A 26,184-nucleotide genomic window follows, 5' to 3' on the forward strand; every position below is an offset into this window, starting at 1 on the left:
AGGAAGACATCGAAGTAACTTAGAAAAAGGGTGATTGATTTGTTATCGGTATGTTCTTACAAAACGTAAGTGTTACGCAGATGGTTCGGGAACCCAGACAGCAATCCGTGGAGAGGAGGCGGCGTTCCTTTCAGGAAACACAATTGAGAAAATTTCGAGAACCGGCATTTGAAGCTGACTGCCGAACGATTCTGCTGCCGCCAACATACATCGCGTGTAAGAACCACGAAGATAAGATACGAAAAATTAGGGCTCATGCAGAGGCGTACAGAGAGTCTTTTCTCCCTCGCTCTTTTTGCGAGTGAAACTGGAGGGGAAATGACAAGAAGTGGTACAGGGTGGAATATGCACGTAGATGTAGATGTTGAATTGTATCAAAACATTTTTCGCGGATTTATTACATAAGTTTGGGAAACAAATCAAAGTCTGGTGGGCTCGTATCAGATCCCATTCATAACTGTCCAGCGTTTCTCCCACTGGTAGGGCAATACGCCGTCTGGCATTGTCGTGCAAGATGAGGACACCAGCTGTATGTCAGCCCTTCTTTGACGAATATTCGGGTGCAAAACATACTGCAGAAACAGCTTGTAGCATGCGACTGTAACAGACGTCCCCTGGGGCACACTATATGTAGCTACGACTCTATTCATGTCGTACGCAAAGGCCATCATCAGTTTTACCTTTGATTGGGGCGGCGGAAAATCTTTCGGTCGAGACTCGGAAATTTTCCACTGTGACGACTGAGACGTCAGTTCTTGCTCAAAATCTCATACCCAGGTTTTATCAAATGCGACAATTCCCTTCATAAACTATTCTTCTGTTCTACATTTTGAAGCAATTCTTCCGCGATTCTTTTGCCACTTGCTTACTACTCTTCACTCAGATCGTGCGGAACACGTTTCAGCAACTTTCCTCACGTTTAACTTTTCAATTATGATTCTATAAACTGAAGTGACACCCATTCTGGCCTAATATGAAATTTCTTGACGCTTTTCGTCGATCCTCTCTGAAAATGTCATTAACAGTAAACCTGAGAGGTGTACCTTGCCGGCCAGTGTGGCCGAGCGGTTCTAGGCGCTTCAGTCTGGAACCGCGCGACCACTACGGTCGCAGGTTCGAATCCTGCCTCGGGCATGGCTGTGTGTGATGTCCTTAGGTTAGTTAGGTTTAAGTAGTTCTAAATTCTAGGGGACTGATGACATCAGATGTTAAATCCCATAGTTCTCAGAGCCATTTGAAGGTGTACCTTGTTGCAATTGAAGGTCTCCCATTTCTTGGGTTGCCCTCGGTGCTCATCCGACCTTCATGAAAAGGAGCTGATCACCGTGATACTGTGCTACGATCCACTGCACTATTCCCACACACCTCTCTCAAAGAGTTGTATATTTCCGTGGGATTCTTTTCATTTAGGGATTCTATTTTGATGTAGGAACTCAAGTCACTATATGTATCCGACCTGACTCGGTTTCAGTTTAAAAGGGAATTACTCACGACACAGCCGCGCGAACTATTAAACGTATATACGACCGTCACGTCTAAAGCCTCGCTCACAACTGACACGAATTTCACCTTGATCAAACCACAATAACAGTCGCACGTGTGAAGTGTGTAGGTATTTTGAAATAACCCTAGTGTCTGTTTCTTATGGAAGGCCGCAGTAAGTGACCTTCGAGTTTACTAAATTCGCTGGTCTGGTTTTAAGGTCCAAGCGATACGAGCACCGACTCGGGGTGCCGAGTTGAAAGGGGAGCATGTGGCATGCAAGTGCAGAATTTGCGCACAGGATATCATACTCAGGAGTGAAAACTGTCATAAGTGAAAGTATATGACAACTGAATCAAAAACGTTTCAGTAAACAAGGATCCACAAATGTGGCACAAGATAATCGCTAATCTGTGGTTATGAGCTGCCACTGAGTTTAATATCAAATATTGTCCTAATTAATATTTGAAATATAAACTTTACTATTAAAACACGACCTAAATGGCCTACCTTGACAAGAAATATATAACTACAGGATGGGACAAGTAAAAGCGATCTGGTCTTTGGCGCACTGCATTGCCAACATATTGAAACCATTTTTGGCAGCAATAAAGGAGGAGGAAAGGGCCTACAGATACTTTCAATAGGATGGAGCAATTGCCAGTACAGCTGGCCGAATCTTGGAACACGTTTACACAATCTTCACGCCTGACATAGTTGTTAGCAGAGGTCAGTTTGGTCGTGGCCCTAGCTAGTCACCCAAGTCAGCTGTCTGCGATTAGTCTGCGTGGGGAACCCTAAAGTCTAAGGTGTATCGCAGCAATCCACATAGTCTTCAAGAACATTTCGGGTAAAACTGAAGCAATTCCAGCAGTCCAGCTTCGATCCGCCTTCAGAAACTAGCTGACCAGGGCCCAAAAGTGCCAAGAGATGAAGGTGGACACATTCAACATCGGCTATAGTGAGGTTAGTACTGTATTTCCTTTCCATTGTTGTGTCTCTTTGCGACCGGGAGCTCTGTTCTTTGGGCTATTTTATTTGCCCCACCCTTTACTTTAATGTGTTATATGGTAAACTTTACCGTAAGGTACACTCCTGTCTGTTAAAGGGCATCCTCACATTTGGATGTGATACTGAACAGGTCTCTGCAGTGAGCTACGAATTCTTTCAAAAATTACTGAATCATGTGGCAAATCTTGACACGAATGTATAATTCGCTGCTCCAGTCCTTCAGCAATGCCGAAGGAAGTTCTTCACACTTCACTTTTGACATTATCTCAGAGAGAAAAATCCAGAGAACTAAGGTCAAGTGAGCTTGGAGGCAAAAGTACAGGCTGTGCTGGGTCTACCTAACTCGGAACAAACTCACGCATTGGATATTGCTTCCCATTAACAGTAAAATGTGCCACTGGCCCATAATAAATGTACCACATTCCTCAACCACGACCCATGGGTGAAATTCGAGCTAAGTTAAATTGAAACTTAACCGAAAAGTTGGGGACCGTAGAATCAGACTGATCCAAGTGACGTTTTTTCTTTGTTCGAGCTTTTCGAATGGATGCACTGGAGAAAATATAAATTTTCATGCTACGTTGATCCAAGTATAAAAAACACTGTTCTCCGCAAGAACGTCTGAACCTCCCACTTTAGAATTGATCTTCCTTTGAAAAATACATTCGGCCATACTGGTCCAGGTGAAAAGCCACACCGGATCACTATGGCCCCAAATTACGGCACTAAAGCAGAAATGATCCAAGTGCAAGATATTATTACGATTGTGATTTATAGTTTTGAATTTATGTAACTTGTTATATTAAAGTCAAAATAGGTGCTTATTTTTTATAACAATGATCGAATGTATATTTCGTACAAATGACTATAGAGTTGTTGTTTATGTCAAAGACTCATGTCCCTTATTTTTTCAGTTTCGACAGTACTCATATTCTCTTTGGTTTCGACAAGTCTTCTTGTGCACTATAAACTCTTTGCTGCACACAAGTGTAACGTTGTTGTTTGCTTGTATCTTTTCGGAATTAGAGCTGCGCGCCAGTGAAATGCACAACAGTAACAGACGCTCCACAGAGCAAAATGCGTCAGCATTACAAAGTCCATCGAACGATTCCGGAAGTAATAAGCATTTTTGCAGCGACTACTCATTCTACCACCCCCTCGGATAGGCGTATGAATCTCTCAGCGAAACATATGACGGAGGTAAGCATATTTTTGAACAGTCGTTATCATATAATGGAATTTGAATGACTAGCTTTGCTCTAGAACAACTTTGCTTGAGTTTTGACACGGATTTTTCTTTAATAAGTCGAGAGCAAAAGAAGAGGACAGGCATCTTGTGCTTGTCTGCCGGAAGCGTAAACCTTTCATAGTTCGAGATTTGGCTGAAGTTTCTGGATTTTGAAAGCCTATCACGTCATTACAAAAACATAAATAACTTTGTTTCCTTTTTTCAGTTAGTGCAATTATTTCTATCTGACAAAAAAAAGTAGAATACCCTACACGTCACCATTTTTGTGTCTTTTCTATCATCCGTGTGAATAATATCTGTGTAAATCGTTCGTCATTTTATTAGTGTTTGCGACATTCAGTTGTCACATGAAGATTGCTTGAGAGGCCGAAAGCCGATTCGTGTGCGAATAAATATAATTTTGCGGAACATTAGGAAGTGTTTCCTTCTTCATATTTCAATATTATCCTTACTGTAGGTAAGAAAATAATAAATCTCGTGTTGCTCATAACTTGGTGCAGTTCTACCATCTCTGTGATGGACGTGTCAGTTTAAACTGTAGCCATGCCAGTAATCGAACCCAGGTCCACTGCGGGAAAAGGGTGCAGGCCACTATTCAGCTACAGGCAGCAAAATGAATAAAAGTCCAGAGAAAGTTATTTAATACCTGAGCAAAGGTGGGCAGCAGGACGCCAAATTATGCGTCACTTGTGCCGAAAAATGTTCTCGAATTGGACCTGGCCTGGAGTACGAAACAAAAGGTTTCTCAGCTGCCGGTGAAAACTGAGATGAACAAGGGAGGTGCCGTCACACTTCTAACAATTTAAGCTGCCAAAGATTTCACGAAGTATGGACATAAACATATTTATTTCTTACGATGGAGAAAAAAAGGCTGACGTACGACACTTTAAAACGTGGAAAAATTCGAGAAAATAGCTTCATGTTATGACTACTAACGTTGGTCTTAATAAAACTTGGAATATACAGGGTGCGTCAAAAAAATGTATACACACTTTGAACTGTCATAGACAATTTATTTCCCGTTCTACAAGGTTAAATATCTGTGAGAAAGTAATGTTATGTTTCTTCAACAGGTGGCAGCAGTGGCAAGGAAGTAACTGCAACATGGCAGACGTGCGTTTGAGCTTTGAAGCGCGGAAGCAGATAATTAAGTGGTACTGGAAGTTTGAGAATGTAGCTGCGGTTCGAAGACTGTGGAGAAGTGAGTATGGTACAGAACCACCTTCAAGGATAACAATTACACGTCTACGAGGCAAATTCGAAATCCATGGAACAGTGTGTGATGTGCATAAAGGTCGATCAGGGCAACCTCGTACAGCTACAAGTGATGCTTCCACAACTGCGGTCTTGGAACTGTTTCTGCGTTCGCCTCAAAAAACTTCAAGGCAAGCGGCACGTGAGAGTAATGTAAGTGCTAGTAGTGTGCTACGCATTCTGAAGAAAGGCAAGTTTCATGTGTACATTCCAAGGCTGGTGCAACAGCTAAGTGACGACGATCCAGATCGAAGGTTAGAATTTTGTGAATGGGTTCAGGAGATGGTGAGACGTGAACCGGGATTTATGGGTAGCATAATTTGGTCGGATGAAGCCCAGTTCAAACTCAATGGAACTGTCAATAGGCACAATTGTGTGTACTGGGCTGAAGATAATCCTCACATTACAGTTGAAAAGGCTGTGAATTTGCCTGACGTAGATGTGTGGTGTGGTTTGTCTGCAAGGGGACTCATTGGGCCTTTCCGCTATGAAGGTACTGTTACTGGAGAAACTTACCTAACAATGCTTGCTGACTCCATATTCCCTGCCATTCGTGCATTATACGGTAATGATGAGTTTTATTTCCAACAAGATGGCATCCCGTGGCACTATCATAGGGACGTAAGAGCATACCTGGTTCACAATGTGCAAGGCCAGTGCATAGGACGCAGGGGTCCAATCGAGTTTCCTGCACGCTCTCCAGACCTCACGCCGATGGATTTCTTCTCATGGGGCATGGGGCACAGCAAAAGATGAGGTGTACAAACGTAAACCACGTAACCTGGACACTCTTTGGAATGAGATTCAGGCGGTGTGCGCAGAAATCTCATTCGACACTTTGGTACGTTGTACAGAATCAGTGGTGACTCGTACTCAGAAATGTATTTATGCTGAAGGCCACCAGTTTGAACATTAATCACATTTTCAAAGTACATTTATTTTTCCAATTGGGCTTTAAGCTTCCCATTTCCAGAAATTTAACATTGTAGAACGGCAAATAAATTATCTATGACGCTTGAAAGTGTGTATACAATTTTTTTGACGCACCCTGTATGTATGGCATATACAGATATAATTAAATAAAACTTCTTGGGACGCAATGAGTAATAAGGTTTTCAAAAAGAAAGGTATACACAGACGGAAAAAAATATCGCAACAGCAAGGTGAAGTTATGTGACATAAACGAAAGTTGCTGGCCTGTTTCTCATCTGAAATATGACGTCTATTCAAATTTCGCGATAGTCGCATAAGAGTGGCTCGAATAGTGCCACTATGAGGATGCAAAACAGGTTTGCTTGAAGTACACGTAACGGTCGTGAGCAAGTGGGAGTTCACTGGAGGGCAGGGTGCACGTTGTGTTGTTTCCTGATAAACTGTTTCTCCCTCGGTACTAGTGATGGTTGTGTATTGGTTCGAAGGAGATAAGTTGAGGGCCCGCAAACAACCTGTCTACCTTACTTGAAGCTATGGTCTGGGTGCAATTTCCTATAACAGCAAGAACACTCTCGTGGTTATCCCAAACAGCCTGACTGCAAATTGTACGTCAGTCTGGTGATTCGAACTGTCTTGCTGCCATTCATAAACAGCTTTCCAGTGGGTGCTTTCTGACAGGATATAGAGGGTCTATTCAAGGGCAATGTACTTGAGGACAATATTATGGAAATAGAAGAGGATGTAGATGAAGATGAAATTGGAGATACGATACTGCGTGAAGAGTTTGACAGAGCACTGAAAGACCTAAGCCGAAACAAGGCCCCGGGAGTACACAACATTCCATTAGAACTACTGACGGCCTTGGGAGAGCCAGTCCTGACAAAGCTCTACCATCTGGTGAGCAAGATGTACGAGACAGGCGAAATACCCTCAGACTTCAAGAAGAATATAATAATTCCAATCCCAAAGAAAGCAGGTGTTGACAGAAATGAAAATTACCGAACTATCAGCTTAATAAGTCACAGCTGCAAAATACTAACACGAATTATTTACAGACGAATGGAAAAAATGGTAGAAGCCGACCATGGGGAAGATCAGTTTGTATTCCATAGAAATGTTGGAACACGTGAGGCAATACTGACCCTACGGCTTATCTTAGAAACTAGATTAAGGAAAGGCAAACCTACGTTTCTAACATTTGTAGACTTAGAGAAAGCTTTTGACGATGTTAACTGGAATACGCCCTTTCAAATTCTGAAGTTGACAGGGGTAAAATACAGGGAGCGAAATGCTATTTACAATTTGTACAGAAACCAGATGGCAGTTATAAGAGTCGAGGGTCATGAAAGGGAAGCAGTGGTTGGGAAGGGAGTGAGACAGGGTTGTAGCCTCTCCCCGCTGTTATTCAATCTGTATATTGAGGAAGCAGTGAAAAAAAAACAAAAGAACTCCCCGATGTTATTCAATCTGTATATTGAGGAAGCAGTGAAGGAAACAAAAGAAAAATTCGAAGTAGCTATTAAAATCCATGGAGAAGATATAAAAACTTTAAGGTTCGCCGATGACATTGTAATTCTGTCAGAGACAGCATAGGACTTGGAAGAGCAGTTGAACGGAATGGACAGTGTCATGAAAGGAGGGTATAAGATGAACATCAACAAAAGCAAAACGAGGATAATGGAATGTAGTCGAGTTAAGTCGGGTGATGCTGAGGGAATTAGATTAGGAAATAAGACACGTAAAGTAGTAAAGGAGTTTTGCTATTTGGGGAGCAAAATAATTGATGATGGTCGAAGTAGAGAGGATATAAAATGTAGACTGGCAATGGCAAGAAGAGAAATTTGTTAACATCGAGTATAGATTTAAGTGTCAGGAAGTCGTTTCTGAAAGTATTTCTATGGAGTGTAGCCATGTATGCAATTGAAACATGGACGATAAATACAATCCTGGAAATGGAAAAAAGAACACATTGACACCGGTGTGTCAGACCCACCATACTTGCTCCGGACACTGCGAGAGGGCTGTACAAGCAATGATCACACGCACGGCACAGCGGACACACCAGGAACCGCGGTGTTGGCCGTCGAATGGCGCTAGGTGCGCAGCATTTGTGCGCCGCCGCCGTCAGTGTCAGCCAGTTTGCCGTGGCATACGGAGCTCCATCGCAGTCTTTAACACTGGTAGCATGCCACGACAGCGTGGACGTGAACCGTATGTGCAGTTGACGGACTTTGAGCGAGGGCGTATAGTGGGCATGCGGGAGGCCGGGTGGACGTACCGCCGAATTGCTCAACACGTGGGGCGTGAGGTCTCCACAGTACATCGATGTTGTCGTCAGTGGTCGGCGGAAGGTGCACGTGCCCGTCGACCTGGGACCGGACCGCAGCGACGCACGGATGCACGCCAAGACCGTAGGATCCTACGCAGTGCCGTAGGGGACCGCACCGCCACTTCCCAGCAAATTAGGGACACTGTTGCTCCTGGGGTATCGGCGAGGACCATTCGCAACCGTCTCCATGAAGCTGGGCTACGGTCCCGCACACCGTTAGGCCGTCTTCCGCTCACGCCCCAACATCGTGCAGCCCGCCTCCAGTGGTGTCGCGACAGGCGTGAATGGAGGGACGAATGGAGACGTGTCGTCTTCAGCGATGAGAGTCGCTTCTGCCTTGGTGCCAATGATGGTCGTATGCGTGTTTGGCGCCGTGCAGGTGAGCGCCACAATCAGGACTGCATACGACCGAGGCACACAGGGCCAACACCTGGCATCATGGTGTGGGGAGCGATCTCCTACACTGGCCGTACACCACTGGTGATCGTCGAGGGGACACTGAATAGTGCACGATACATCCAAACCGTCATCGAACCCATCGTTCTACCATTCCTAGACCGGCAAGGGAACTTGCTGTTCCAACAGGACAATGCACGTCCGCATGTATCCAGTGCCACCCAACGTGCTCTAGAAGGTGTAAGTCAACTACCCTGGCCAGCAAGATCTCCGGATCTGTCCCCCATTGAGCATGTTTGGGACTGGATGAAGCGTCATCTCACGCGGTCTGCACGTCCAGCACGAACGCTGGTCCAACTGAGGCGCCAGGTGGAAATGGCATGGCAAGCCGTTCCACAGGACTACATCCAGCATCTCTACAATCGTCTCCATGGGAGAATAGCAGCCTGCATTGCTGCGAAAGGTGGATATACACTGTACTAGTGCCGACATTGTGCATGCTCTGTTGCCTGTGCCTATGTGCCTGTGGTTCTGTCAGTGTGATCATGTGATGTATCTGACCCCAGGAATGTGTCAATAAAGTTTCCCCTTCCTGGGACAATGAATTCACGGTGTTCTTATTTCAATTTCCAGGAGTGTAGTTTAGAGAAGAAGAGACTAGAAGCTCTCGAAATGTGGTGCTGCAGAAGAATGCTGAAGATTAGATGGGCAGATCATATAACTAATGAGGAGGTATTGGATTGGGGAGAAGTTTGTGGCACAACTTGACTAGAAGAAGGGATCGGTTGGTAGGACACATTCTGAGGCATCAAGGAATCTGCAATTTAGTATTGGAAGGCAGCATGGAGGGTAAAAATCGTAGAGGGGGACCAAGAGATGAATACACTAAACAGATTCAGAAGGTGTAGGTTGCAGTAGGTACTGGGAGACGAAGAAGCTTGCACAGGACAGAGTAGCATGGAGAGTTGCATCAAACCAGTCTCAGGACTGAAGGCCACAACAACAACAACAACGTTCGACCACATACCGCTGTTGTTCAAAATGGTTCAAATGGCTCTGAGCATTATGGGACTTAACATCTGAGGTCATCAGTCCCCTAGAACTTAGAACTACTTAAACCTACATAAGTACATCACACACATCCATGCACGAGGCAGGATTCGAACCTGCGACCGTAGCGGTCGCGCGGTTCCAGAATGAAGCGCCTAGAACCGCTCGGCCACACCGGCCGGCACCGTTGTTGTAACCCAACATGTTCTACATAGTTTCGACATGTTGACTTGGCCTGTTAGATCACCAGATATGTCTCCAATAGAGCCATGTGAGACATCTTCGAACGACAACGCGACCGTCATTCACAAACAGCCTTAATCGTTCCTGTATTGACCCACAAACTGCAACGGGCATGGAACGCCGGCCCACTAATTGACATCCAGCACTTGTACATGACTGAACGGTTCAATCATTAACAAGGACATTTGCATGCCAGCATTAAACTGTCTGGCGGTTACACCGGTTATTAATGCACCAGAACTTCACATTTTCAATGGCTTATCCCGCGCTTTCATTAACCAGTGATCTTACAACGACAGTCACTCAAATGTGTTGCCTAGACAAATGTAGTCCCGAAATTTCATTACTCTACATTAATTGTTTTTCGCTGCTGTGATTTTTTCCCCTCAGTGTATTTTCGACATTCGCAGAAGAACCCCTTCTGCGATCGAACGGAATTAGTTCTGAGAGTCGACATTCAGAATGGTATATAATACTGGATGATCAAAATTGCATGCGATGGTAGAAGCGAGTGTACATAGGAGAGAGACTGAGATCGATGGGAGCGGGCTGCTTGATCAACTCCTGCAATGGAAATGTAGTTCACTGCCAAGGTGTTTTGACGAAACGATGTCCATTTCAGTAAAGAATATCACTCTAGGCAAGTAATATCAGTCACACGGAAAAGCGCGCGCGCACGCCTGTGTGTGTGTGTGTGTGTGTGTGTGTGTGTGTGCAGAAAAGAGAGATTTGATTATGATGCTCTCCTTTCATTTTAATAGTTAGGAGAGCAGCCTTTTTTTCTTTTCTTAATGGGGTGGATAGAATGTCACGTCAAATCCCTGAAATAAGATGAATAACTAATTGAAGCTTAAAACTTTTTTTGACATGCTACCTGGCGCACCAGGTACATTACAAACAAGAATTTCTCCAAGAAATGTGTTAACGGCGTTTCAGAAGGAAAGTTGTAGTGTGCTACTGCTTAAATTGTATTAACCTTATAAGAAGGTATAAGAAGGGAATTATGATTTTGGTCGGTAGTTCGACTGGAGATAATGAACATAAAAATAATTTATTGTTATTACATTCTGAGAATAAAAATAGACAAAAACTGCTGCACAACGATAATGAAATGTATTGAAAGTCACTAACAATAGCGCAGTGACTGAGCGGTTCAATAATTAAACAAGGACATCAGTCTTATTACGTTTGTAAGATATTAAATCACGTAATGCTGTCATTCACAAATAGACACAAAAACACATTCATACACAAACAGCTACAGAAAACATGTCCAACAGTAGAAATTATCTTATCAGTCAGTGTTGCATTCCGGAAGAAAATGAGTCATATTTCTGCCAGGCAACAGGAAAATGACTATTTGTCTCACTCAGTTCTTCAGATATATCCTGTACATTATGATGACGTGGCTCAACTGCTGTTGTTCACCAGTGGATGTCGCATCTGGGGTATATTCGTATCGTACGGAGATCCGGAGAAGTGGCGTTAGATTTTGACGAGGCCGGCGTCCTTTCGGAGAACCCTGAGGCGGGCTAACGCTTCGTCCCAGTCGATGAACTGGCCTATGAGGTGCCTCTCGTTGCCCGGTTTGTCGTCGTAGGCTGCTCGACCGTGGATCAGCCGAATGTTGTCGAAGATCAGAATTTCTCCTGCAATCGGAACACAATATCCAGTTAGGCTGCGCTATAGATTATGTATCATACGTACACTACTGGCCCTTAAAACTGCTACACCACGAAGGTGACGTGCTACAGACGCGAAATTTAACCGACAGGAAGAAGATGCTGTGATACGCAAATGATTAGCTTTTCAGAGCATTCACACATGGCTGGCGCCAGTAGCGACACCTACAAAGTGCTGACATAAAGAAAGTTTCCAACCGATTTTTCATACACAAACAGCAGTTGACCGACGTTACCTGGTGAAACGTTGTTGTGATGCCTCGTGTAAGGAGGAGAAATGCGTACCATCACGTTTCCGACTTCGACAAAGGTCGGATTGTAGCCTATCGCGTTTGCGGTTTATCTTATCGCGACATTGCTGCTCGCGTTGGTCGACATCCAATGACTGTTAGCAGAATATGGAATCGGTGGGTTCAGGAGGGTAATACGGAACGCCGTGCTCGATCCCAACGGCCTCGTATCACTAGCAGTCGGGATGACAGGCATCTTAACCGCATGGCTGTAACGGATCGTGCAGCCATGTCTCGATCCCTGAGTCAACAGATGGGAACCTTTGCAAGACAACAACCATCTGCACGGACAGTTCGACGACGTTTGCAGCAGCATGGACTAACAGCTCGGAGACCGTGGCTGCGGTTACCCTTGACGCTGCATCACAGACAGGAGCGCCTGCGATGGTGTACTCAACGACGAACCTGGGTGCACGAATGGCAAGACGTCATTTTTTCGGATGAATCCAGGTTCTGTTTACAGCATTATGATGGTCGCATCCGTGTTTGGCGACATCGCGGTGAACGCACATTGGAAGCGTGTATTCGTAATCGCCATACTGGCGTATCACCCGACGTGATGGTATTGGGTGCCATTGGTTACACGTCTCGGTCGCCTCTTGTTCACATTGACAGTACTTTGAACAGTGGACGTTACATTTCAGATGTGTTACGTACCCGTGGCTCTATCCTTCATTCGATCCCTGTAAAATCCTACACTTCAGCAGGATAATGCACGACCGCATGTTGCAGGTCCTGTACGGGCCTTTCTGGATACAGAAAATGTTCGACTGCTGCCCTGGCCAGCAAATTCTCCAGATCTATCACCAATTGAAAACGTCTGGTGAATGGTGGACGAGCAACTGGCTCGTCTCAATACGCCAGTCACTACTCTTGATGAACTGTGGTATCGTGTTGAAGCTGCATGGGCAGCTGTACCTGTACACGCCATCCAAGCTCTGTTTGACTCAATGCTCAGACGTATCAAGGTCGTTATTACGGCCAGAGGTGGTTGTTTTGGGTACTGATTTCTCAGGATCTATGCACCCAAATTGCGTGAAAATGTAATCACATGCCAGTCCTAGTATAATATATTTGTCCAATGAATACCCGTTTATCATCTGCATTTCTTCTTGGTATAGCAATTTTAATGGCCAGTAGTGTATTTCAAAGTTGCACGTTGTAGGTAGTGTATCAGTCATCCTTCCCTGCAAGTGTGGAGCCATCTAATTACCTGGTCGGGTCTTGATGCGAGCTTGGTTCTTTGGACTATTCAGCTCTTTGGTGAAGATTTCGTACGCTTTGTACCAGGCGACTACCTGGTCGAGGGAGGCAATGAAGTGTGAGGATCTCTGAGGCTGGCTGTAATTTATCCTCACGAACTCTCCATACAAGTCATTGCTGGAAAAAAAGAACATTGCATTCAGTAACTGAATCAGAAAGCCGTGAAATTGGACACACCAAATCTGCAGAAGTTTCTCTTATATACAGATACTAGTGAGAACCAGGACTTTCCCACACAATACTTTGCAACATACACTCGTACGAACCATTCATTCATTTATTTATTTATACTGGCAATATTATAGCTATCTGGCCCTTTGTTACATGAAATGATATATTCTACGTATTTTACGCTACGTTCACTACGATATACACTGGTCATGGGAAAACGAAACGCACATATGCAGATGGCGGTAGTACCGTGTTCACAAGATATAAAAGGGAAGTGCCTTGATGGAGTTGTCATTTGTACTCAGGTGATTCATGTGAAAAGTTTTCCGACGTGATTATGGCCGCACGACGAAAGTTCAGACTTGTAACGCGAAATGGTAGCTATAGCTACACGCACGGTATATTCCATTCCGGAAATCGTTAGGGAATTCAGTACACCTAGATCCATAAGAAAGATTAAGGAAAGGCAAACCTACGTTTCTAGCATTTGTAGACTTAGAGAAAGCTTTTGACAATGTTGACTGGAATACTCTCTTTCAAATTCTAAAGGTGGCAGGGGTAAAATACAGGGAGCGAAAGGCTATTTACAATTTGTACAGAAACCAGATGGCAGTTATAAGAGTCGAGGGACATGAAAGGGAAGCAGTGGTTGGGAAGGGAGTAAGACAGGGTTGTAGCCTCTCTCGGATGTTGTTCAATCTGTATATTGAGCAAGCAGTAAAGGAAACAAAAGAAAAATTCGGTGTAGGTACTAAAGTCCATGGAGAAGAAATAAAAACTTTGAGGTTCGCCGATGACATTGTAATTCTGTCAGAGACAGCAAAGGACTTGGAAGAGCAGTTGAATGGAATGGACAGCGTCTTGAAAGGGGGGTATAAGATGAACATCAACAAAAGCAAAACGAGGATAATGGAATGTAGTCGAACTAAGTCGGGTGATGCTGAGGGAATTAGATTAGGAAATGAGACACTTAAAGTAGTAAAGGAGTTTTGCTATTTGGGGAGCAAAATAACTGATGATGGTCGAAGTGGAGAGGATATAAAATGTAGACTGGCAATGGCTAGGAAAGCGTTTCTGAAGAAGAGAAATTTGTTAACATCGAGTATAGATTTAAGTGTTAGGAAGTCATTTCTGAAAGTATTTGTATGGAGTGTAGCCATGTATGGAAGTGAAACATGGACGATAAATAGTTTGGACAAGAAGAGAATAGAAGCTTTCGAAATGTGGTGCTACAGAAGAATGCTGAAGATTAGATGGGTAGATCACATAACTAATGAGGAAGTACTGAATAGGATTGGGGAGAAGAGAAGTTTGTGCCACAACTTGACAAGAAGACGGGATCGGTTGGTAGGACATGTTCTGAGGCATCAAGGGATCACCAATTTAGTATTGGAGGGCAGCGTGGAGGGTAAAAATCGTAGGGGGAGACCAAGAGATGAATACACTAAGCAGATTCAGAAGGATGTAGGTTGCAGTAGATACTGGGAGATGAAGAAGCTTGCACAGGATAGAGTAGCATGGAGAGCTGCATCAAACCAGTCTCAGGACTGAAGACCACAACAACAACAACTGGCAATATTATAGCTATCTGGCCCTTTGTTACACGAAATGATATATTCTACCAATTCTACGCTACGTTCACTACGATATACACTGGTCATGGGGAAACGATACGCACATATCCAGATGGCGGTAGTACCGTGTTCACAAGATATAAAAGGGAAGTGCCTTGATGGAGTTGTCATTTGTACTCAGGTGATTCATGTGAAAAGTTTTCCGACGTGATTATGGCCGCACGACGAAAGTTCAGACTTGTAACGCGAAATGGTAGCTATAGCTACACGCACGGTATATTCCATTCCGGAAATCGTTAGGGAATTCAATACACCTAGATCCATAAGAAAGATTAAGGAAAGGCAAACCTACGTTTCTAGCATTTGTAGACTTAGAGAAAGCTTTTGACAATGTTGACTGGAATACTCTCTTTCAAATTCTGAAGGTGGCAGGGGTAAAATACAGGGAGCGGAAGGCTGTTTACAATTTGTACAGAAACCAGATGTCACTTATAAGAGTCGAGGGACATGAAAGGGAAGCAGTGGTTGGGAAGGGAGTGAGACAGGGTTGTAGCCTCTCCCCGATGTTGTTCAATCTGTATATTGAGCAAGCAGTAAAGGAAACAAAAGAAAAATTCGGAGTAGGTATTAAAATCCATGGAGAAGAAATAAAAACTTTGAGGTTCGCCGATGACATTGTAATTCTGTCAGAGACAGCAAAGGACTTGGAAGAGCAGTTGAATGGAATGGACAGCGTCTTGAAAGGGGGATATAAGATGAACATCAACAAAAGGAAAACGAGGATAATGGAATGTAGTCGAGTTAGGTCGGGAGATGCTGAGGGTATTAGATTAGGAAATGAGACACTTAAAGTAGTAAAGGAGTTTTGCTATTTGGGGAGCAAAATAACTGATGATGGTGGAAGTGGAGAGGATATAAAATGTAGACTGGCAATGGCTAGGAAAGCGTTTCTGAAGAAGAGAAATTTGTTAACATCGAGTATAGATTTAAGTGTTAGGAAGTCATTTCTGAAAGTATTTGTATGGAGTGTAGCCATGTATGGAAGTGAAACATGGACGATAAATAGTTTGGACAAGAAGAGAATAGAAGGTTTCGAAATGTGGTGCTACAGAAGAATGCTGAAGATTAGATGGGTAGATCACATAACTAATGAGGAAGTACTGAATAGGATTGGGGAGAAGAGAAGTTTGTGGCACAACTTGACAAGAAGATGGGATCGGTTGGTAGGACATGTTCTGAGGCATCAAGGGATCACCAATTTAGTATTGGAGGGCAGCGTGGAGGGTAAAAATCGTAGAGGGAGACCAAGAGATGAATACACTAAGCAGATTCAGAAGGATGTAGGTTGCAGTAGGTACTGGGAGATGAAGAAGCTTGCACAGGATAGAGTAGCATGGAGAGCTGCATCAAACCAGTCTCAGGACTGAAGACCACAACAACAACAGATCCATAACGTGAAGAGTGGGTCGAGAATGCCAGCTTTCAGGCATTACCTCTCACCACTGTCAACGAGGTGGCCAACGGCCTTCACTTAAAGACGGAGAGCAGTGGCGTTGGCGTAGTGTCGGCAGTGCTACCAGACAAGCAATACTGCGTGAAATAGCCACAGACATCATTGTGTGACGTACATCGAACTTACAGGACAGTGCGAAGAAATCTGACGTGAGTGCCCTTGCTAACAGCACAGGATCTGCAGCGCCTCACCAGGGCTCGTGACCATATCGGTTGGACCATAGACGACTGGAAGACCGTGGCCTGGGAAAATGAGTCCCGATTTCAGCTGGTGAGAGCTAATGGTATGGTTTGTGTGTGGCGCAGGCCCCACGAAGCCATGGACCCAAGTTGTCAACCACGCACTGTACAAGGTGGAATTGGCTGGGTCCTCTGGTGCAAATGCACCGATCATCGACTGGAAATAGTTATGTTCGTCTACTTGTTCCCAGACGACGATGTAATTTTTTTGGATGATAGTGCCCATGTCATCAGGCCACAGTTGTTCGCAAGTGGTCTGAACATTCTGTGTAACCTGATGGTCAAGGGAAGGCAGGATTCGGATACGATTGTGGACGGGGCCGTGATCAGTTGCACACATTTATTTTTAAAACAGTAATTCCAGTCTCAACAATAAATAAATACCACACGTTATTAATGAAGGAATAAACAACTGTGTTTTCAGTGCTTTACCATTTAGCAAATCACCATAAAATGCAGAGACAGATAATGTTTAAAAACAAAACAAGCCACTGTGATCACGGCTGAAGGCATTACACGCCAAGAATGGCAATAAATCAAGAATGATTAATAACTCGCTGCAATTATAACTTACAGGTATTGAAATATTAAAAATAAGTGGCCACAAACACAGCACAAGGTATCAGACGCCAGGAATGGCAGTAAATAATATCTTAAAAGGCTTACTGCTAAAATACAAATATCGAATTATTTTTTCAAACCAAATGACCACAATTAAGGCTGAAGGCCTTACGCGCCACGAACGGCAATTACATAAAAATTTTAGGAACCTGCTGTAAAACAGCAAATACAAGCAAAGGTTAATTAAAAGAAACAAGCAACTAACAACCAAACGGGTGAAATAAGATGATGGTAACTTTGTAACACAACCCTTACACTGCTAGATTTATCCCAGAAGGCGACTGGAACTATTAACTAGACATACATAACCTTTAATGTAGGCATTACAAGGTATGGTAATAAATAATACAATAATAAAACACAAGGACCAGTCACAGACGGTGCACCAGGAATCGACCTCTGAGAAGGTCCGGCAACAAACACTTTCGCCAGCGATGAGATAGGCAGCCAAGAGTTGCATTCAGTTCACTTCACAAGATGGTACCTCAGACTAGTGGAAGTCTAACGAATGACTAAAGATAATCTTGCTCAAGCTACCTGACGTCCGATAAACCAAATGCAACGATGGAATAACACGCCAAAGTCGGAACCGGCGGTCTGCACTACGTCCCCAGAATACTGTGCTTAGAGTGCCCAGAACGAGAAAGGAATCACTACCACTTACTATTACTTACTATCACTCACTATTTACTGCGTTCAACTTGTTACAATTTGTTAAGTTCAATCAGCTAACGCCCCACTCACCTGCCCTGGGGGCCGGTTGGTGATTCTTCTAGAGTAGAAGAATCACCAACCGGCCCCCAGGGCAGGTAAGTGGGGCGTTAGCTGATTGAACTTAACAAATTGTAACAAGTTGAACGCAGTAGAGTAGAAGAACCACCAACCGGCCCCCAGGGCAAGTAAGTGGGGCGTTAGCTGATTGAACTTAACAAATTGTAACAAGTTGAACGCAGTAAATAGTAATAAGAAGTCGAGGAAAGCTAATCAGATCCGCCTTCCGCAAGCATTCCACTCGCTGCTCTTCGCCTCGGGGACACTAAAGCCGTCGGCACACGGACCGTGCTGTCGAACGTTAACGTTGAGCGTGCCAAGTTCAACGTGCTGCTGAACGCTCAGGAACGACGCGACTTGGGCATACGGTACGTGGGCCCCAACGTGGTATACGCGATCGCAACGCACTCCAGCGGCAGTTGACGGATGTTTCTAGTTTGCAAATCACACTGTTCACTCAACGGGCGCGCGTAAAATTCCCACACTAGCTCTATTAAATCGCAAATTTTACCATAGTCCACGAAAAGGAAAGTAACATGTCCAATCAATAAGGACACAGTCTTATAAAAGTTCCATTACAAAGGATGCGTTACAAGTTTGGAATACTTCTCCGCATAAGATAAACATTATTTCATCATTCCCACATAATATAAATCCCCAAGGTCAGTCTTACTTGATCACTGTTCCTACCCAATAGCAGAATCTTTGCAACATGTGAATTACGAAACGTAAAACAAAAAGGAGCAAAATACCTTTATACAAGTAGCGCAAGCTGTCCTGTAGATTAAGCCAATCGAACAAAGTGACCCCTCAAAAAAAGTTGAACTTATATTTACATAACATCAAATATTATAGTATATATTTATACTAAACTAATAATAAAGTATCATAACCTAATAAAAACGAGAATGTTAGGGGAAAAAAATTTTGGCAGTGTCAAGACGCGTCTCATCAGTAAATAGTGGCGCTAATGATTACGCTAAACGAACATCCCGTGCTTTGTGTCTAATAATATTGTGTTACCCCTTGCTGAAAACCTTAATTGTAGATATGTTACTAATTGAAATTTAATTATAACAAGTTGTACCAAGAACAATACGTTTTGGATGGATCATCAGTGTGTCGCTGCTTTCAAATACCCTACTCAAGTTACAATAATTCTTTTGCCACGAATATGATGTTTCTCATTATTTTATTGGAACGAATCACACAGTTAACGACGGGTTTTCCAGTGATTCTCAATTTGCTGGTGCTCAGAAACGGCATATATACATATAGGCTTGAAATGAAATCCAATATGGCGCCTCACAACTCTGTGCTGAAGGGAGACGGCGTGTTTGTGACGTAGGTGGCGTTGTGCCATCTCATTGGTCAACGCTCAGACGCTCGCTGAGAATATCTGACATGCCAGATATTGCTCTGCACGTTCGCAAAGACTCCCGAGCGTGCTATTCCACGCTATGACGGCACGGTCAACGCTCTACGTTCGGATACACGGTCCGTGTGCCGACGGCTTAAGAGCAGCAACACGAAGTCACTGGAGAATCGCCAGATATCACAGTGGTGGAGATTTCTCTACCTGGATTGAAATGCTGAATCTTAACGCTTGCTGGATCCGGTTTACGACGAGGTCGTTTACTCTCGTGACCACAGCCCTTCCATCCGGCATTCCATACGTGCCGCCAGCGGACCCGGCGTGTTTTGGCACTACATCTACATCTACATTTATACTCCGCAAGCCACCCAACGGTGTGTGGCGGAGGGCACTTTACGTGCCACTGTCATTACCTCCCTTTCCTGTTCCAGTCGCGTATGGCTCGCGGGAAGAGCGACTGTCTGAAAGCCTCTGTGCGCGCTCTAATCTCTCTAATTTTACATTTGTGATCTCCTCGGGAGGTATAAGTAGGGGCAAGCAATATATTCGATACCTCATCCAGAAACGCACCCTCTCGAAACCTGGCGAGCAAGCTACACCGCGATCCAGAGCGCCTCTCTTGCAGAGCCTGCCACTTGAGTTTGTTAAACATCTCCGTAACGCTATCACGGTTACCAAATAACCCTGTGACGAAACGCGCCGCTCTTCTTTGGATCTTCTCTATCTCCTCTGTCAACCCGACCTGGTACGGATCCCACACTGATGAGCAATACTCAAGTATAGGTCGAACGAGTGTTTTGTAAGCCACCTCCTTTGTTGATGGACTACATTTTCTAAGGACTCTACCAATGAATCTCAACCTGGCACCCGCCTTACCAACAATTAATTTTATATGATCATTCCACTTCAAATCGTTCCGCACGCATACTCCCAGATATTTTACAGAAGTAACTGCTACCAGTGTTTGTTCCGCTATCATATAATCATACAATAAAGGATCCTTCTTTCTATGTATTCGCAGTACATTACATTTGTCTATGTTAAGGGTCAGTTGCCACTCCCTGCACCAAGTGCCTATCCGCTGCAGATCTTCCTGCATTTCGCTACAATTTTCTAATGCTGCAACTTCTCTGTATACTACAGCATCATCCGCGAAAAGCCGCATGGAACTTCCGACACTATCTACTAGGTCATTTATATATATTGTGAAAAGCAATGGTCCCATAACACTCCCCTGTAGCACGCCAGAGGTTACTTTAACGTCTGTAGACGTCTCTCCGTTGATAACAACATGCTGTGTTCTGTTTGCTAAAAACTCTTCAATCCAGCCACACAGCTGGTCTGATATTCCGTAGGCTCTTACTTTGTTTATCAGGCGACAGTGCGGAACTGTATCGAACGCCTTCCGGAAGTCAAGAAAAATAGCATCTACCTGGGAGCCTGTATCTAATATGTTCTGGGTCTCATGAACAGAAACTGCGCCGATCTGGTGCCTCCTGAGTCCCCAACCAAACTGACACACTCACACGACACGGAAAAACAACGACGTCGCCCCAAAGATAGGGCAACAGTTACTACATATCGATAACCGCCACTGCTGCCACTAGCGGACAGGCAACGTTTGCGAAACGAGTGGCGCCAGTCGAGACGAGAAGAAGAAAAAAAATCGCAATCATGTCAACTAAAGAATACCGTCTGACTTCCAGTAGAGGGCGGAAACCTACAAACAGCACCAACGCGAGCCGCAGCACTGCTCGTTATGGACAATTAAAGCGAACGATTTGGCCTGTCAGACTGCGCGGCATGAATCCCATCGAACGTTTATGGGAAATAATCGAGACGTCGCTTTGTGCAAAAAATCCTGCACAGGTAACATTTTGCAATTTGGACCGCTACAGAGGCAGCATGTCTCAATACTTCTGCAGGGAACTTCCAACGCCTTGTTGAGTCCATGTCAAGAAGATCTGCTTCCTTACGTCAGGCAAAAGGAGTTCCAACACGGTATTAGGAGGTATCACAAGACTTTTGTCACCTTAATGTACATGTTATAATAAGTTCTACATTTAATATGAAATCGGATACCTGGAAATAATTTTTACACACACGTCTGAAAGAACGGACACTTTACAGACCACAGGTGACGAAATACACTCCTGGAAATGCAAAAAAGAACACATTGACACCGGTGTGTCAGACCCACCATACTTGCTCCGGACACTGCGACAGGGCTGTACAAGCAATGATCACACGCACGGCACAGCGGACACACCAGGAACCGCGGTGTTGGCCGTCGAATGGCGCTAGCTGCGCAGCATTTGTGCACCGCCGCCGTCAGTGTCAGCCAGTTTGCCGTGGCATACGGAGCTCCATCGCAGTCTTTAACACTGGTAGCATGCCGCGACAGCGTGGACGTGAACCGTATGTGCAGTTGACGGAGTTTGAGCGAGGGCGTATAGTGGGCATGCGGGAGGCCGGGTGGACGTACCGCCGAATTGCTCAACACGTGGGGCGTGAGGTCTCCACAGTACATCGATGTTGTCGCCAGTGGTCGGCGGAAGGTGCACGTGCCCGTCGACCTGGGACTGGACCGCAGCGACGCACGGATGCACGCCAAGACTGTAGGATCCTACGCAGTGCCGTAGGGGACCGCACCGCCACTTCTCAGCAAATTAGGGACACTGTTGCTCCTGGGGTATCGGCGAGGACCATTCGCAACCGTCTCCATGAAGCTGGGCTACGGTCCCGCACACCGTTAGGCCATCTTCCGCTCACGCCCCAACATCGTGCAGCCCGCCTCCAGTGGTGTCGCGACAGGCGTGAATGGAGGGACGAATGGAGACGTGTCGTCTTCAGCGATGAGAGTCGCTTCTGCCTTGGTGCCAATGATGGTCGTATGCGTGTTTGGCGCCGTGCAGGTGAGCGCCACAATCAGGACTGCATACGACCGAGGCACACAGGGCCAACACCCGGCATCATGGTGTGGGCAGCGATCTCCTACACTGGCCGTACACCACTGGTGATCGTCGAGGGGACACTGAATAGTGCTCGGTACATCCAAACCGTCATCGAACCCATCGTTCTACCATTCCTAGACCGGCAAGGGAACTTGCTGTTCCAACAGGACAATGCACGTCCGCATGTATCCAGTGCCACCCAACGTGCTCTAGAAGGTGTAAGTCAACTACCCTGGCCAGCAAGATCTCCGGATCTGTCCCCCATTGAGCATGTTTGGGACTGGATGAAGCGTCGTCTCACGCGGTCTGCACGTCCAGCACGAACGCTGGTCCAGCTGAGGCGTCAGGTGGAAATGGCATGGCAAGTCGTCCCACAGGACTACATCCAGCATCTCTACGATCGTCTCCATGGGAGAATAGCAGCCTGCATTGCTGCGAAAGGTGGATATACACTGTACTAGTGCCGACATTGTGCATGCTCTGTTGCCTGTGTCTATGTGCCTGTGGTTCTGTCAGTGTGATCATGTGATGTATCTGACCCCAGGAATGTGTCAATAAAGTTTCCCCTTCCTGGGACAATGAATTCACGGTGTTCTTATTTCAATTTCCAGGAGTGTAATTCGAACTAAATTCACTGAACGCGAATTTCTTGATATCAACAGCATTAGGTATAGATCTACTACCCTGTAGTGACATATGAAAATATGTGCCAGACCAGGATTCGAATCCGGATTTATCGCCTACTATAAGTAGTAACCACTTCAGCTATTTGTGCACACTGCCCGGACCGACCCAAATTTCCACGTATCACACTGTCCACATCTTTATATCGTAGATCACTGATGATAAAATCAGTGGACTGTGATATATAGATGTAAACAGTGTGACATGCGGAAGTTGGATAGGCCTGAGAAGGATGCATTGATAGTTGAAGTGATTAAGGCAACCGCTCGTGATAAGTAGGAAACACAGGTTTGAATCTGGCATACATTTTCATATGTCATTATTTGATTCTAGATCTACAGGGCGTTACAGAAAGGTACGGCCAAACTTTCAGGAAACATTCCTCACACACAAATAAAGGAAAGATGTTATGTGGACATGTGTCCGGAAACGTTTAATTTCCATGTTAGAGCTCATTTTAGTTTCGTCAGTATGTACTGTACTTCCTCGATTCACCGCCAGTTGGCCCAATTGAAGGAAGGTAATGTTGACTTCCGTGCTTGTGTTGACATGCGACTCATTGCTCTACAGTACTAGCATCAAGCACATTAGTACATAGCATCAACAGGTTAGTGTTCATCACGGACGTGGTTTTGCAGTCAGTGCAATGTTTACAAATGCGGAGTTGGCAGATGCCCATTTGATGTATGGATTAGCACGGGGCAGTAACCGTGGCGCGGTACGTTTGTATCGAGACAGATTTCTAGAACGAAGGTGTCCCGACAAGAAGACGTTCGAAACAGTTGATCGGCGTCTTAGGGAGCACGGAACATTCCAGCCTATGACTCGCGACTGGGGAAGACCTAGAACGACGAGGACACCTGCAATGGACGAGGCAATTCTTCGTGCAGTTGACGATAATCCTAATGTCAGCGTCAGAGAAGTTGCTGCTGTACAAGGTAACGTTGACCACGTCACTGTATGGAGAGTGCTACGGGAGAACCAGTTGTTTCCGTACCATGTACAGCGTGTGCAGGCAGTATCAGCAGCTGATTGCCCTTCACGGGTAAACTTCTGCGAATGGTTCATCCAACAATGTGTCAATCCTCATTTCAGTGCAAATGTTCTCTTTACGGATGAGGCTTCATTCCAACGTGATCAAATTGTAAATTTTCCCAATCAACATGTATGGGCTGACGAGAATCCGCACGCAATTGTGCAATCACGTCATCAACACAGATTTTCTGTGAACGTTTGAGCAGGCATTGTTGGTGATGTCTTTATTGGGCCCCATGTTCTTCCGCCTACGCTCAATGGAGCACGTTATCATGATTTCATACGGGATACTCTACCTATGCTGCTACGATACAACATGTGGTTCATGCACGATGGAGCTCATGCACATTTCAGTCGAAGTGTTCGTACCCTTCTCAGCAACAGATTCGGTGCCCGATGGATTGGCAGAGGCGAACCAATTCCATGGCCTCCACGCTCTCCTGACCTCAACCCTCTTGACTTTAATTTATGGGGGCATTTCAAAGGTCTTGTCTACGCAACCCCAGTACCAAATGTAGAGACTCTTCGTGCTCGTATTGTGGACGGCTGTGATACAATACGCCATTCTCCAGGGCTGCATCAGCGCATCAGGGATTCCATGCGACGGAGGGTGGATGCATGTATCCTCGCTAACGGAGGACATGTAACAAAGTGTTTGAAGTCACGCTGGTACGTTCTGTTGCTGTGTGTTTCCATTCCATGATTATTGTGATTTGAAGAGAAGTAATAAAATGAGCTCTAACATGAAAAGTAAGCGTTTCCGGACACATGTCCACATAAGATATTTTCTTTCTTTGTGTGTGAGGAATGTATCCTGAAAGTTTGGCCCTACCTTTTTGTAGCATCCTGTATACCTAATGCAGTTGATGTCAAGAAATTCGATTTCGCCTGAGCTATGTGCGGTTCGGGTTGGTGCCATTGGTAGGTAGGTATCGTGTATTAGGGATAGTGGCGTCTCGTTTTCTTCTTATGTTTACTGGCGCCACTACGTTTGCTAGCGTTGTATGTCCGCAAGTGGCAGCAGCAGTGTTTATCGATATCTAGTACCCGTACTATGTTTGGAGGACGTGTTTTCTGGGTCGGGTGTGTCGCGAGTTTGGTTAGGACGGAGCAGCAGAGAGGTCCGGCAGCGCGGGGTCGTGCCCGCACCGCTGGCGGCACGCAGCCATTGCCGGATCGAGGGGCTGCAGTTGTGAGGGCCACAACCTAGTTGTCCACCGGACCCAGCACGTTTTTATTATTTATTTGTTTCGACTTAGAAATAACTGTACCATTGACAGTGCAAACAGTAGTAGCTACAGCGCAGAAAAAATCGTTCGTCAATAGTAGATTAACAAAGACTGGTTAAAGTGTGGTAGAGCAATGGACTGAGATAAGGGATGGAATGTACATAAAAGGAGGAACATGGCAGAACAAAAGTATTGAAGAGAGTGGCGAATAATATAGCACATATTGTAAAGACACAAAGAGTAGTAACTCGGAGAAGATGGGAGCATTTGCTTCACTGTTTGACAGAGAGAAACTGGTCACGAATATTAACTTTTGAGGGAAAATTTATGAGACTCATAAAAGGCAGTGCTTCAGCTTTTTAAAAAAAATGCAACAGGGTAATGAATTGTGCACAGAGTGTACGACAACTTGTTCCAGAAACGCGCAGCAGGAACAGAAAAGGAGTTAGCAAGAATTTTGCTGTACCCTACGAATTCGGCTTCACTGTATATCAGCCGCGACTGACCGGTTGCCAAACCGGCAGGCGTCAATAGCAAATAAATATAAACAGGTTTACTGGCGCGCTTGTGGGAGGCTCTGGGCGAACCTGTGGCCGCAACATGGCCACCAGTGCTGCTACAGTCGCCAGACTATTTCTGGGCCGTTCACGTGCCCGACTGGTAATAGAACGAGGAACCAGCACAGCAAGCATTTAAGCGGCCGCCCAGCACCTAGTGAACGAGTTCCAGTTACTGAGCCAGTGAAGGATACACGCTACTCCAGCAAGTCAACGAGCTAGGATGAATCTTTGCTCTTACGAGAGACTACTGCCTCGTTGAACTTAGTCACCACGTAA

General features: G+C 45.1%; 1 protein-coding gene across 1 annotated transcript in view; it reads right to left on the reverse strand.

Moving 5' to 3' along the window:
* Positions 1-10,979: 10,979 nt before the first annotated feature.
* Positions 10,980-26,184, reverse strand: part of LOC126165650 (gamma-butyrobetaine dioxygenase-like) — a 56,110-nt gene continuing 40,905 nt past the window's right edge. Inside the window, exons 7-8 of the mRNA XM_049920338.1 lie at positions 13,133-13,299; positions 10,980-11,596 (exon numbers count right to left, since the gene is read on the reverse strand). Coding sequence (XP_049776295.1) covers positions 11,433-11,596; positions 13,133-13,299 — 331 coding nt within the window. The 3' untranslated portion in view covers positions 10,980-11,432. The remainder of the gene's footprint in view (positions 11,597-13,132; positions 13,300-26,184) is intronic.

This window comes from Schistocerca cancellata, chromosome 1, assembly GCF_023864275.1.
Source record: "Schistocerca cancellata isolate TAMUIC-IGC-003103 chromosome 1, iqSchCanc2.1, whole genome shotgun sequence".
Classification (NCBI taxonomy): domain Eukaryota; kingdom Metazoa; phylum Arthropoda; class Insecta; order Orthoptera; family Acrididae; genus Schistocerca; species Schistocerca cancellata.